Consider the following 13,445-nt stretch of genomic DNA (forward strand, 5'->3'; position numbering starts at 1 on the left):
GAGGCCTCACCATATGAATTCTGAAGGCACCCCTCTCTGACATGACAGGCTGCAGCTGGACTGCTGCCAGGGCACACAGCCCTGTGCCCCCCCCACGTCTCCTGCCACACCACACAGATGGGGTCACCCTCGGTCCTCGGCTTTTTATTTGCCTGCTTCACCTCAGAGCCCTGCCTTGTGGGCTGAGGAGGGCGCAACTCCAGAGCACAAACAGGGTTAGGTGGGGCACAGGGGCGGGGGTGCTGAGGTGGGGTTCTGAGTGATGAGAGTCCAGCAGGGAGCTGGCCAGGTGGCAGGGTCACCCAAGTGAGTGACTGAGTGGCCAAATGAGTGACTGAGGGGCTCCCTGGGGCTTCTGTGCCACTGCGCCTGGGCCCAGCCAGCTTCCCTTGCAGGAAGCCAAAACAGGTGCAGGGCCCTTAACCGGGTGGCAGCACTGTCTGGGTGTCCAGGTGAGGGGACTTGAGGAAAGGTGACAGGTGGCCGTAGCCCTGCCCACACTGCTCCTCAGCTGGGGCTCAGGGTGGGGCTGCCCTCAGGACTGTCGCTCACCAGGCACTCGCTGGATTTGAAGCTCGCCAGGGACTTGCAGCTGGGAATGGAGGCCAGGGAGCCGCAGAGACCCAGCATGGAGGGCGTGGGGTCCTTCCCTGGGGAGAGAGCGTGGATGAGGCGTGGCTGAGTGAGCAGCCTGCTTGCGTGGGAGCCGGGAGGGCGCTGAAGGCAGCCTGTGGGCACCCCCCAGGGGGTTCAGTCTACTGGGCAGGCACCCTGTTCACTAAAGCTTGATGAGACACATGCCAGTGGCCCCCACAGTGCCCGGGACACTGTGTTGGAACTGTCAGCTCAGCTTGGTCTCCCCCCGAGGTTCATCCTCTGCCTGTTTATTAATCACGCAGGGAGCGCTTGTTCTGTTCCAAGCAGTGGGGGTACAGAGAACGGACGAGACACGGTCCCTGCCCGCATGGAGCTCACAGTCTGGGGGTGGGGGACACAGACAACCACACACAGCGTTGGTGGGGTCACAAGTCCATAAGCCTGCCTTGTCTCAAGACCTGTGGCTGTCCAATACAGTGTGGTTATTTAAAAAAAGAAGAAAGAAAGGAAAAAGGCAGGGTATCCAGGCACGGGGGAGGGGCGGGCACTAGGATAGGAAAAAACAAGCTGAAGCCAGGGGTGAGTGAGGTCAACACAAAATGCATGCGTTGAAGTCCTGGGCATTCACTCGAAGGGAGCCACTAATTTGGCTCTGAGCTTCCTGGCAGCCAAAGAAAAAGGGGGAACAGTGGTCAGGCAAGCTGTTCACAGTGCGCAGGAGATAAATGAACCTGAAGGACTCCCCGGGTCTGTGTACCCCTGGAGGGCATTGTGATCCCAGGGAACCCAGCTCACAGCCTGGGCAAGGTGGTGGGCGTTGGGCAACTCCAAACCAAGCTCCCAGGAAGTTGCTGAGGAGGGAAGGGTAAAGCAAGGCAAGGCCCTTCCTGGGGGAATGCTGGGTGTGGGGGTGAGGAGAGCTCACCCATGGGGCCCCAGGGTTCCTCATCGCGCTTGCCCTCTCCCAGGCGCTGTGAGTCGGAGCTCAGGCTGGCTTCGGCCGACAGCGGCTCCGTGCTCATGAAGCTGTGCCTGAGGCAGAGTGAGGAGCTGGGGTTTGGACAGGGGTCTGCAACCCGGCCACCCTCCCCCCACCAGGGCTAAGCCTGGCGGGGGGCCTTACCTTCGATATAGCTTGGAGTTGCTGGTGCCCTCAGCCCTGCTGAGCGTTCCCAGCGAGGGCCACTGGTTGACCAGGGGCATGGTGAGCTCCTTGGACCCTTGGGCCAGGGGGGCGTGGTCACCAGGGATAAGACCTGTCCTGGGAGGGGGAGAGGGATCAGGCCTGGCTGGGAGGAGGGGGACTCAGCAGGTGCAGCTGAGGGGAACTGGGGGTGAGGCCTGAGCAGCGGGAGGGGGCGCATTGTTGGGGCAAGATGTCCAGATGGAGAAGCAGGCGATTGCTGGCAGTAGAGGGGGTGGGGACCCTGAAGTCCTCTGGAGGGGTGCTCTGAAGAGCAATGGGGAGGCCTGGGGGATTGTTCTGGAAGATCTGGGTATGAAGCGTTTAGGGAGGAAGTGCTCCAGGAACCCCTGGTGGTGAGTGGCGGGGTCACCGTGGAAGACGGTGGAGCTGGAGCGTCTGCGGTTCAGACCAGAGAAGCTTGAGACAGCAGAAGCAGGGCGGTAGTGTGGGAGGGTGAGGAGTAACACCCGAGACTTCGGACGCAATGTGGGGGACCCTGTGGGAGAGATGCCTGCCGGTGCTTGCTACCAGCTGCTGTGGAGTCACCGTGGGAACCGGGGAGCCTGTTGGAGGAAGCCTCTGGGTCTTGCGCGGGAGGGGGGGGGGAACAATGGGAGGAGATGGAAGCTGGGGCGGCTGCGGGTCCGGGCAGATGGCGCACTCACAGCTGCTCCTGTAGCTCCAGGATCACGCCTTCCAGCTCCCGCTTCTCGCGCTGGTTCTGCGCTGCTGCTTCCTCCAGCTGCAGCTGCAGCCGCCGGTTCTCCGCCTCCAGGTCCTTCAGCTGCGACTCACGCAGGCGCACCAGCTCTTCCAGGTAGCCCTGCAGGCGCACCAGCTCAGCTGGGCCGGAGGAAGGGGGCGCCGCTGCAGCCTGACCCCGGTCCCCACCCCTCGCCCAGCCCTCCTGGGTTCCCCGCTGTGCCGCGCACCTTCTGCGCATAGACGATGCGGAATTTCTGCTCCATTTTGTGCCACTTGCTGTACCAGCTGTCCTCGTCGGTGACGAGCGGCAGGTAGGGGTGCTCGGGCGAGTTGTCCTCGCTCGTGCTGCTCTCGGCACTGTGGCGCTCCTCCTCGTCTGTCAGGTAGTCGTAGCTGGCGGGAGGATGCCGTGAGCATGGTGGCCGTGCCCCCGGCTCTTCCGTGGCCGCCCCCACCGTCCCGCTGGGGCTGCTCACCTCTGGGTGAACTTTAGGTAGGGTGTGTAGTCGATGACCACGGGCGTCTTCCCGTCCAGGACTTCACCCTTCAGACAGAAACTGGGGCAAAGGAGCCACAGGTTGCGGGCCAGTTTGAGGGGGTCGGGCGTGAGGACATTGCGGGGCAAAGGGGTGGGGGCGGGGACAGCCGCCTGCAGGGAACCGACCCCACCTGAAGTCTATGGCGCTCAAGCCGATCAGCATCCCGGTGAGGACAGTGGCTTCCTCCCGCAGCATGATGGCGCCGGAGTCGTAGAACCGCCTGCAGGCAGCCGGAGGGGCCTGGCTGCGGATGTGCAGCTTCCCTCAGGAGCCTCCGCCCCACCCCCAGCAGGACTTGGCGGACCTACTGTGTTCTAGAGGACGGGGTTGGCCTGCTGGTCACTCAGCTGTGGACCCCAGCTCCCCCTGGGGCTCCTCTTCTCCCTCCCAGTGGACTGGGTGTCCCTCCTCTGCATGTCCCCTGCCCCCCAAATTCAGGGTCAGCCAGTTCCTTCAAGTCTGTCAACAAGTCTTAATTATCAGTGCCTGGGGTCTTGCAAAAACTTATGTAAAATGAGTATCATGAAAAATGGCACATGGATTTCAAAATGTTTTACATCAAAATAAAAGTGCCTTTGCATGGTAGATACTGAAAAGCTATGCTGAGGTGAGCTTTGAAATAGAGGGACCAGTTAATGAGTGCAGTGGAAGTGTCAGGCTGGGTATGGCCACTCGGATTGGGAGATGCCTGCCTAGACAGCATCAGACCCACCTCCCCAACGGGACTGCACATGACCTCAGCTGGGGACGCTGCATATGCAACTCCTACCACTGTTTTGGGAGTCTGTGGGGCTGTGCCCTACAGGCAGCCGTGACTCAAGGCCAGCAAGTCAAATAACATGAGGCTGAGGCTTGTCCAGAGATATGTCCCTGAGTATAGCTGTGCCTGCTGGGAACAGTAGTGGACAATGAGTAGTGGACAATGGACAATGAGGGTTTAGGCCCTAGGATTTGGCATGGAAGTGATGCGTCAGGTTGCCCAGTGGACAGCAGGGAACCAGGAGGCTGGCCGTGTATTCTGGGACTTGTAGTCCAGGGTCTGAGGTTACTGCAGCAACTTGAGCCTGGGGTGTGTCTGGGCTGCTATCATACACATTGGGACCTGTGGTCCGAGCTGTGAGAAGCCTGACCTGGTGGTCCGGGTGTCCCGCAGCGCTGTGGTGATGTATTCCGACATACGCTTCTCCATCAGTGCCACCCGGATCCATGCGCGACCCTGGAAGCACAGGCGCTGCATCTGCTGCCCCAGCCTGGGTGTGGCCTTCCTGTGGCCAGGACAGGAGGCGAGAGCCAAGGAGCAGGCAGCCCTCACCCCTGCCCACCCCACACTATGCTCCTGCATGTGCAGGAGCCCCCTCCCACCCCGCGCCCCGTGCTGTGTGCCTGAAGCAGCTGCCCCGTCCCTTGCTCTGCAGGTCCTCACCTTGGCTCGGGCCGTACTGATGTTCTCCATGTTCTCGATGCTGCTCACGCAGTTGTTGGGCACTTTGCTGCAGGCCAGCCGGATGTAGTCCCAGAAGCCCCGCTGCCCATCGGAGCTAAACCAGCTCACTGGACCTGCTGGGGCACAGGCTGAGCCAGGGCAGGGAGGGGGCTCAGCAAAGCCAGGGTCCAGGTCAAGGGGCACCCACATGCATAGATAGGAGCAGCCAAGCACATACATGGTATCTCCCCCCAAAACCCATGTGCCACACCCACATGTGTGCAAAGGACACACCAGCTAGAGCCGCATACACATTGGTGAGGTTTGTGGCAGAAGCCCCCCGGCCATCTTCCCCATGTGCTTCTCTGCATGGCGCAGAGCTAGGGTTCAGAGGCCCACAGTGTCCATCGGAGAGGGGTAGCCTGAGGTTGAGTGCTGGGGCGGGGTGGGGATGAGGACGCACCCTTGAAGCGGTGGCTGAGGATCTGCTCCAAAATGGCCGCGAAGTTCACAAACTCCTCCGAGGAGTCGTCGATGGGCTCCGCCGTGTACTTCTCCAGCAGGGTTTTCACTGAGAACCTGCAGAAGGGTTGGGAGGAGGGTAGTGGATGTCAAGTGAGAAGGCAGAGGAAGGGGGTCAGACACGGGGGAAATGTGGGGAACAGGCAACACCACAATGACTGCAGAGATGCCAGGTGGGGAGGGCGGTTCCAGGGGGGGAGCTGGCTGACAAAGTGGATGGCAGGGAAAGTGACAGCCAGAGCAAGAACGCATCAGGAGTGAGGACAAAACAGTGGGTCGAAAGAGGAGGTGCCAGAGCCCTTTCTGAGTGGCACCAACTATGTGTGTGAGAGCCGGGCTCAGCCAGGAGTTCGATGCCTAAATTGGAATCAATTTTCAGTCCTTCCTGGGCAAATGGGGGTCCCCTGTGCCCAGGCATGTGAGTTGGCACACAGCACATGGTACGTGGGCATGCACGGGTGGCCAGGTGGGCCCTCAGCACCCGGTTACCCCCTTCCCCCTTTCTCTTCCTGGCTCAGCCACCCACACACCAGCTGCCCAGAACCAGATATCACAAGGCTGGGTGGGGAGGGGGGAGGTATGGGTGTGAGCCTGACACACTGGCTGGGTGGGAGGGGCATGGGCAGTAAATGCTGAAGGGGTTCCGGGAGGGGGAACACCATGCTTTGTCTGCCCCACCCCCGTTTCCCTGTTGTGGGTGGCAGAGCAGGGCCAGGGATAGCAGGGCCAAGAATAGGGGAGCTGTGGAATACGCCAAGCGCTGCACGGTGCATACATTGCCTCATCCTCCCTTGTGCCCACCCTCTGATCCCCTTCACCCCCATTTTACAAATAAGGAAACGGAGGGCAGCTTATAGGCAGTCAGGTGGCAGGCCTGATACCAAAACCTGTGCACCTGCCACCACATCTTGTGGCCTCCTGCCGCCTGCTGCCATCACTCCTGCTTTCCTCCATCCTCTGCTCGGCAAGGTGCCAGCCCGTGAACACTGGCTCCCGAGGCACAGCTGAGCTGTGGGCTCTCTGAGGTCAGGGTTAGGCTGCACTGGGGGAGGGAGCCTATTGTACTCTGTGTCCTTGGGTGCAGCTGAGAATGCTCGGTTTGCCTTGCTAGATGCTAGGTATCAGTTTGGAGCCCAGGCATGGCTGGGCGCAGGTGTCCTGGGGGTGGGCAGGGAACTAGACCACAATGGGAAGGCTGGCCTTGCCAGAAGGCTGCCAGTGCTTAGGGCATTTTCTGGGCTTCATTGGGCACCTCTTCTTGTTGATTCCTTCTGGCCATCTGGGTTAGCCCCCCAACCCCATGCTGGGTTTGGCATGGCTGCTGGCGGCCACAGCTCCTGAGGGTTACTGCAGAGTGGGTCACCACCTGGGAGTCCCACAGTGTTGTGCGGTGTGTGCCCTGGTAGGAGGTGCAGTGGTGGCTGCGGGTTACCATGGAGACGAGGAGGCCAGGGCCCAGGGGAGGCTGTGGCCTGCTACAGGGAACTGCACTGGGAGCTGGAGGCAAACTGTGTGACAGCAATGAGGCAGTGGGGCCTGAGGGGGGTTCTGAACCTTTGTCAGGGTCTCATTCCCCCAAAACTCTATCCTTTTTCCCCCAATTATATGCCCCTCCGCGGCTCAGTGCTTCTCGCCCTCCAGCCTGGGCCCAGAACACCCTCCTTCCCCCACACAATCAAGAGGCCCAGTCCTCCAGGCAAGCAAGAGAAAGGAAGGAAAGCTGAGGGATCAAGAGCAAAGGGGAGACAGGAGAGACATCACCAGGACAGGGCTGGGGCAGGGTACTGGGAGGCTCCTCTGCTGTGTGCCACTGCCGCTGCCCTCTGGGGTGCCTCTTCTATATTCAAGGGGGACGATGAGGTCCCCAAGGCCCAGAAAGGCTAAGAGACCACCCAAGGCCACACAGCCAACAGGAAAGAGCTTGAACTGAGGACAGCCTGGCCGCACCCTGCCACGGTCTGTGGGGCTGAAGGTGGCAGCCACGGCTGCTCTCACTCCTCCCATCACAGCCCAGGCATTTTCCCAGAGGCCTGCTGCATACAGCTGTATGCCAGGCACTGGGTGAGAAGCAGACACAGTACGCTTGGGTTTGTGCCCAGGAGCCTGGAAGGAGACGTGGAAGCCAGGAGCTGGGGCACCAGGTGGGCACAGGTTCCCCGGAGGTGCAGGCTGGAGGTGCTAGCAAAGGGAGACAAATGAGTGCCCTGCTCTGGTAGAATAGCAGCTGAATGACAGGTGAAGAAGGCCTCCTGGACGAGGGTCCCAAAGGGAGAGGGCTGTGGGGTGGGGCTGCGCTGCTGAAGAGCAGCTGCGAGCCTGGCCATGTCCTGGCCTCCCTCAGACAGCAGTGTGAGTCACAGCTGCTATAGGAAGGACCACTTCCCAGGCCCTTAGAAAGGGGCCAAATCTCCCAATCCTGCCACAGCCCCACCCTCAGGGGCTGGGGCCCTGCCCTGGCATTCTCCTCACCTGGCACCTGGAGACCCAGGCATCTGTAGCCAGCGTGGGGAATGCCCTTCACCCTTCACCGACTGGGTCTGGGGGCTTTGCCCGCATGCCCAGGGTGACCTCACCTCAGGTTACTGCCTGACCACAGAGGTGACACTGACCAGTGCTGCAGCATTTGCCAGGCCTTCTCCCCCGGAAGCCCCATTGGGGCGAGGTCAGGCGAGCTGGGGATGGCGGTGAGGGCACTCCTTCCCAGCCAGTAAGTCTCTGTGCCCATCCGCCCTCGCCCCCAGCAAGGGAGCCGGCCATCCCCACGCCTTCCCCTAGGCGCAATGTCACTTCCTGGTGCTCACAGGAAGCTGCAGTGCCAATTAAGCCCCTCACCCCCAGGCCCTGGACCAGGCAAAGGCCTGGCTTGGCCGGGAAGAAAAAGGACAGACTACCATCCCCTCCCGGTTCTGACCCTGAGGGTGTGGGGGAGGCCATGCACGCGCTCCTCCTACCCCTTGTCCCCTCCCTTCTGCGGCGGCCCTGCTCAGCTCAGGCTCCGCAACCCGCCTGGCCCCTGCCCCGACCGGCGGAGCCCACCTGCACACGGTGATCAGGTTCCGGCGTTCCACGGCCACGTTACGAGAAGATGCTTTCTTGGAGGACAGCCCCAGAGCCATGGTGGCCTGGACAAAGCTTGCTTCCATCCAGATGTGCGGCCGCTGATGCCGCTGCCCGCTGCCCTCCACCCCTCCCGGGGCCCCGGCCCCCTCGCCGGATCACGGCTGGGCACTCTGCCCGCCGGAGCCCCGCGACCCCTCCAGGGCCATCCCTCGGCCCCTGCGCCAAGTGCCCGGCCCCCTCGCTCCCTCCCCCGGCGGCGACGCCGAAGCAAAACAAGGCCGGGGAGGGAGCTCTCCGAGGTGCTGAGCCGGGCCGGTCACCCCCTCCCCCAGCAGCCCGCCCCCCTCGGCCGCTGACGTCAGGGCCCTCGGGCCCCGCCCCCCAGCAGGTCGCAGACCAATCTGCAGAGGGTGCAGGGTTTGAGGGGCGGGGGAAGGTCCGGAGCCCCAGGGAGGGCGGAAGGGGTGCCTAGGAGAGGCGGGGTCCGAGGGCGGGATGGGGGTCCTGTCCTGCACCCCCACGCTCCTCGGCTCGGCCCTCTGGGGCCTGTGACTGGTGTTGATGTCCATCCGTGATCCCCAGTTCCTTCCCAGTTCCTTCCCGGGTCCCCCATCCCGACCCCACTGGCTGCCCTCAACGCGGCTGGGCTGCGTTCTGAGAACGCGAATGACCCGACGTTGCTAGCTTGAAGGCCACGGAGCCCGAGGGAACGCGCTTCTCCCGGCCTGTCTGTACCCAGGCTGGACCTGACTGCAGGGCCCCGCACAGCCAACTTCCCGTGGAGTGGAGGATGGGCATACCGATTAACAGCCAGCAACCCAGCGCCTGGAAGCCACCAGGGACAGAGACGGAAAGACTGGGAGCCCAAGGCCCCAGCTGCTAGCACCAGGGTGACTGGAGGGGCTGGCAGTCAAGCCCTCATGGCCCCAACCGGCCTGAGAGTTAACTCCTTGGCTGCCAGCACTGCTGCATGATGCCATTAACCCCTTCTGCATGGATCATCTGTCCAGAGGCCAGGCAAGTCCTGGGGGATGGGCAGAGAAGGCCTGAACTGGCTTCCCTGCCGCCCTTGGCCTCTCTCCTCCAGGCTCCTACCTGCTCCAACCTGCTGTTGTTGTTCAACCTGCTCCAGGGTCCAGCCCCGGCCCAGGCTGGAGTGGAGTGTTACTTTTGGTTGTTGTTGAGCATAAGTTCTCTACATATTCTGGATTCCAATCCCTTATTGTAAATATTCTCTCTTAGTCTGTGGATTGTCTTTTACTCTGTTGCTTTCCTCTTGAGATGCATGCAATTATAGAATCCTTGTAAAGCCCTTGATCCATTTGGAGTTAGTTTTTGGACAGTATCAGATAAGGGTCCAGTTTCTTTTTAAAATTTATTTACAAAAAGTTACACATTTATGTTACAATTGCCTATCACTGGGTCTGACTCAGACAGCCTCTCAGGAAGGTGTGTCCCTCCTGAGGGCACCATACACCCATTCACCAGCCCAAAGGACCCCAGAAGGCAATGCTGTACTTTAGGAAGTTACTTGCTCTGCACTGTGGTCAGGTTGCCACCAGCCTGGTGCTCTCAGCATGCTGCAGCCAGTGGTCAGCTCCTGCTGGACTAGCTCCCCCAGCTTTTTCTTCCCAAGGATGCTCTGTCATGCTGCCTGCAGGAGTCCTTGTGAAAGACGGCTGCCAGCTGGCAAGTGGCCTGGGCCATGTCCACTGGTCATGACTAGGACTGAGCCAAAGTCACACATGGCTAGGGCTGGGCCAGGGTCACACCATGGCTTGGGCTGGGCAGGGTGAGTTGGCATAGCTCCTAGAAAGTGACCAGGGCACCCAGTTTCATCTTGTTGCAGGAGGACTGTCAGTGTCCCCAGTACCACTTGCTCAAAATGCAGTCCTTTCTGTGGAGCATGAACTTGGCATGCTCAGTAAAGCTCGCTGGATAATGCCAGGATTCTTCAGAACAGTCATGCAAAATGGAGTTAGAAGATCAGTTGGTTTTCATGCAAGCATTTTGACAACCATACATGGTTTGTGCACAATATATTCCCCCACCCTAACTTTGAAAGCAGAGTCTATTTCCAAGCTTTCTCTCTCTCTCTCTTTTTTAATTGGAAAGGCAGATTTACAGAGAGAAGGAGAGACAAAGATCTTCCACCCACTGGTTTATTCCCCAAGTGCCTGCAACAGCCTGAGCTGAGCCAATCTGAAGCCAGGAGCCGGGAGCTTCTTCTGGGTCTCCCACATGGATGCAGGGTCCCAAGGTTCTGGACCACAGTTCACCGCTTTCCCAGGCCACAAGCAGGGAGCTGGATGGGAAGTGGAGCTGCCGGGATTAGAACCGGCACCCATATGGGATCCTGGCGTGTTCAAGGCGAGGACTTTAGCCGCTAGGCCATGCCGCTGGGCCCGATTTATTTATTTTCATTGGAAAGTCAGATTCTTAGGACAAAAATATCTTCCATCTACAGGTTCACTTGCCAAATGGCCACAATAGCCAGAATTGAGTTGATCTGAAGCCAGGAACCAGGAGCTTCTTCTGGGTCTCCCACATGAGTGCAGGATCCCAAGAATTTGGACTACCCTAAACTGCTCTCTCAGTCCACAAGCAGGGAGCTGGATGAAAGTGGAATTGTTATGAACCAGCACCCATCTGGAATAATGGCATTGCAGGCAGTGGCTTAACCTACACTACAGCACTGACCCCAATATAGGCATATTAACTGTAAGGTCAGCAGTACTCCCTTCAGTGAAGTGCTGGGGATTGAGCTTGTGGCTGGAGATCTTTGGCTGCGTGATATGGCTTTCCTCCAGGTACCCTGAGGTTAACAGTGGGTCACGAGTCCCTAACACTCTTTATGTCTCCCTGCCTTTTAGATAATAATGTAAAAAAGGAACCAGAAGTGATCTGTTAATGAATAAATTCTTCTATTGCTCTGTCTCCTGCTTACGAAGTAACACAGACACCCAAATCAGCTTTGGTTCTCCCTGCTACCTTCAGCTTTGCTCCACCCTAAACCAACCTCCTGGGCTCACCCCATTGGGACAGTCACTGTAGTCCATGGAATAGTGTTGCTTGCTTCTGGAATTGAAGATATAAAATGGTTAGGTAGAAAACTGTCCTTGTTCAATCACACCTTTAAAAAGATATACTTATTTTATTTGAAAGAGAGATATATCTTCTATCCATTGGTTCACTCTCCGAATGGCAGCCATGACCAGAAACTAAAGCCAGGAACCAGAAGCTGAGTCTGGCTTCCCACATGGATGCATAGGCCAAAACACTTGGGCCGTACTACGCTGTTCTCGCATGCCATCCTCTGTCTTAACAGGGAACTGGATCAGAAGTGGAACTGTAGGGGCCTGGCATGGTAGCGTAGTGGCCAAATCTTCACCTTGTTTGTGCTGGCACTCCCGATGAGTGCTGGTTTGTGTACTGGCTGCTTCAGTTCCCATCCAGCTCCCTGCTTATGGCCTGGAAAGGCGTGGAAGAATGGCTCAAAGCCATGGGATCCTGCACCTGTGTAAGACACCTGGAAGAAACTCCTGGCTCTTGGCTTTGGATCAGCTCAGCTCCAGCCATTGTGGCCACTTAGGGAATCAATCAGTAGATAGAAGATCTTTATCTCTCCTTCTTTCTGTATTATTTGACTTTCCAATAAAAATAAATAAATCTAAAAAGAAAAAAGTGGAGTTGCTGGGAAATTGATCTGATGTCCATGTGGGATGTGGGCACTGCAGGCGATGCTTTTAGGTGGGTTCCGGCCTTTACCTTCAGGGCAGTTTGGGAGAGGCTCCCCTGCCTGGCATCTTGGTCCAGGGATGTGTACTGATATGGTGCTGGGAAGATTTGGGGGAATTCTGCACCAAGAAAGCTCTCCACCCCATAGTGTCCCTGAAGAAGAGAGGGAAGAGAAACACAGGGCAGAGTGCAAGGAGACCCACACTCATCCAAAAAGCCTACAATCTGGATGCCGACTGCACGCTCAGGTCCTTTCTGAGCTGCCTGCCTGGCCTCTCAGCTGTGTGTCTGTTTGTTAAACTTTGCTGCCTCACTTGGCACGACTCGGTCTCATGATTGAAGACAAGAACGTCCTAGCAACAGAACCCACTGAGATCTTCAAACTTCATTGTAACTGTGACCTTGGACAGTCCTGGGCTTCAGCTGGACACAGTGCCATGGCTGTGACTTTTTTTTTTTAAGATTTTTTATTTTTTTTTTAAGATTTATTTATTTTTTTGTTTTTAAAGATTTATTTATATATATTTTATATATATATTTTATTGATTATTTTGCATTATGTGACAGTTTCAAGATTTATTTATTTTTATTACAAAGTCAGATATACAGAGAGGAGGAGAGACAGAGAGGAAGATCTTCTGCCCAATGATTCACTCCCCAAGTGACCACAATGGCCAGTGCTGAGTTGATCTGAAGCCGGGAACCAGGAACCTCTTCCAGGTCTCCCATGCGGATGCAGGGTCCCAAAGCTTTAGGCCATCCTCAACTGCTTTCCCAGGCCACAAGCAGGGAGCTGGATGTGAAGCAGGGCTGGCAGGACTAGAACCGGCACCCATATGGGATCCCTGTGCATTCAAGGCGAGGACTTTAGCCGCTAGGCCATCGTGCCGGGCCCCAAGATTTTTTATTTTTTATACAAAGTCAGATATACAGAGAGGAAGATCCTCTGTCTGATGATTCATTCCCCAATGACTGCAATGGCTGGAGCAATTGATCTGAAACCAGGAGCCAGCAGCTTCATCCAGGTCTCCCTCATACAAGTGCAGGAACCCAAGGCCCCAGGCTGTCCTCGACTGATTTCTCAGGTCACTAGCAGGGAGCTGGATGGGACGCGGGGCCTCCGAGATTAGAACTGGTACCCACATGGGATCCCAGTGCATTCAAGGTGAGGACTTTAGCTGCTAGGCCACTGTGCCGGGCCCATAGCTATGACTTTTGAGAGCTGTACGGAGAATTTGTCTTCTCCCTTGCACTTTGTCTCCAACACTCATCCATCACCTGTTGCACACCTGAAGGGACCACCAGGGTCTCCTGGGAGTTTGATGCAGAAAAGAAATGGAGGCGAAGGGAGGAAACCCAGATGCTCTGGGATCAGAACCTTGGCAGGAAGCTGCGGCTTCTGTAGGCCAGTTGGGGATGGGACAGACAGAGGAGGGCTCCTAGCTGGGGATGGGGCAGCCAGAGGAGGGCTTCTGGTTCACTGGCCAGGTGAGGCACAGGTTTTGCAGAGACTTCTGGTTGCTGGCTTGAGGCAGCGCTGAACTGCAGAGTGTTGGTCTTAGAGACAGGGCGCCTTCGCAGAGGGCCAAGGGAGTGTGCAAGCAGATGCAAAGCTAGCTCAGGCAGGCAAGCTGAGGAGCACCGCCAGCGCAGGAGGAGTTAGAAGGAAGAGGAT

General features: G+C 57.9%; 1 protein-coding gene across 6 annotated transcripts; it reads right to left on the bottom strand.

Annotated features, from left to right (window-relative positions):
• Positions 1-129: 129 nt before the first annotated feature.
• RUNDC3A (RUN domain containing 3A) lies at positions 130-8,383 on the bottom strand. Of its 6 annotated transcripts, none has more exons than XM_004597303.2 (11): positions 8,009-8,383; positions 4,914-5,029; positions 4,451-4,599; positions 4,158-4,243; positions 3,158-3,247; positions 2,965-3,045; positions 2,716-2,881; positions 2,449-2,606; positions 1,721-1,858; positions 1,523-1,629; positions 130-650 (listed from the first exon to the last, which is right to left on the bottom strand). In XM_004597303.2, exons 1-11 carry the CDS (start codon positions 8,113-8,115, stop codon positions 508-510), a joined length of 1,341 nt encoding a protein of 446 aa, XP_004597360.2. In that variant the 5' UTR covers positions 8,116-8,383; the 3' UTR covers positions 130-507. The 6 variants fall into 6 exon arrangements, with proteins under 6 accessions (XP_004597360.2, XP_058532054.1, XP_058532053.1 ...); XM_058676071.1 differs by having other exon boundaries at positions 4,451-4,584; positions 8,009-8,276; XM_058676070.1 differs by having other exon boundaries at positions 4,451-4,587; positions 8,009-8,276.
• Positions 8,384-13,445: the final 5,062 nt, after the last annotated feature.

This window comes from Ochotona princeps, chromosome 17 (assembly GCF_030435755.1).
Source record: "Ochotona princeps isolate mOchPri1 chromosome 17, mOchPri1.hap1, whole genome shotgun sequence".
NCBI classification, from domain to species: Eukaryota; Metazoa; Chordata; class Mammalia; order Lagomorpha; family Ochotonidae; genus Ochotona; species Ochotona princeps.

Excerpts from the sequence above, each read along its gene's own strand:
- RUNDC3A (XM_004597303.2), bottom strand. The coding sequence starts at position 8,115 with ATGGAAGCAAGCTTTGTCCAGGCCACCATGGCTCTGGGGCTGTCCTCC. Across the intron at positions 2,882-2,964 it reads TACCTAAAGTTCACCCAGAG|CTACGACTACCTGACAGACG; the intron begins GTGAGCAGCCCC and ends TCCTCCCGCCAG. Across the intron at positions 1,630-1,720 it reads AACTCCAAGCTATATCGAAG|GCACAGCTTCATGAGCACGG; the intron begins GTAAGGCCCCCC and ends ACTCTGCCTCAG.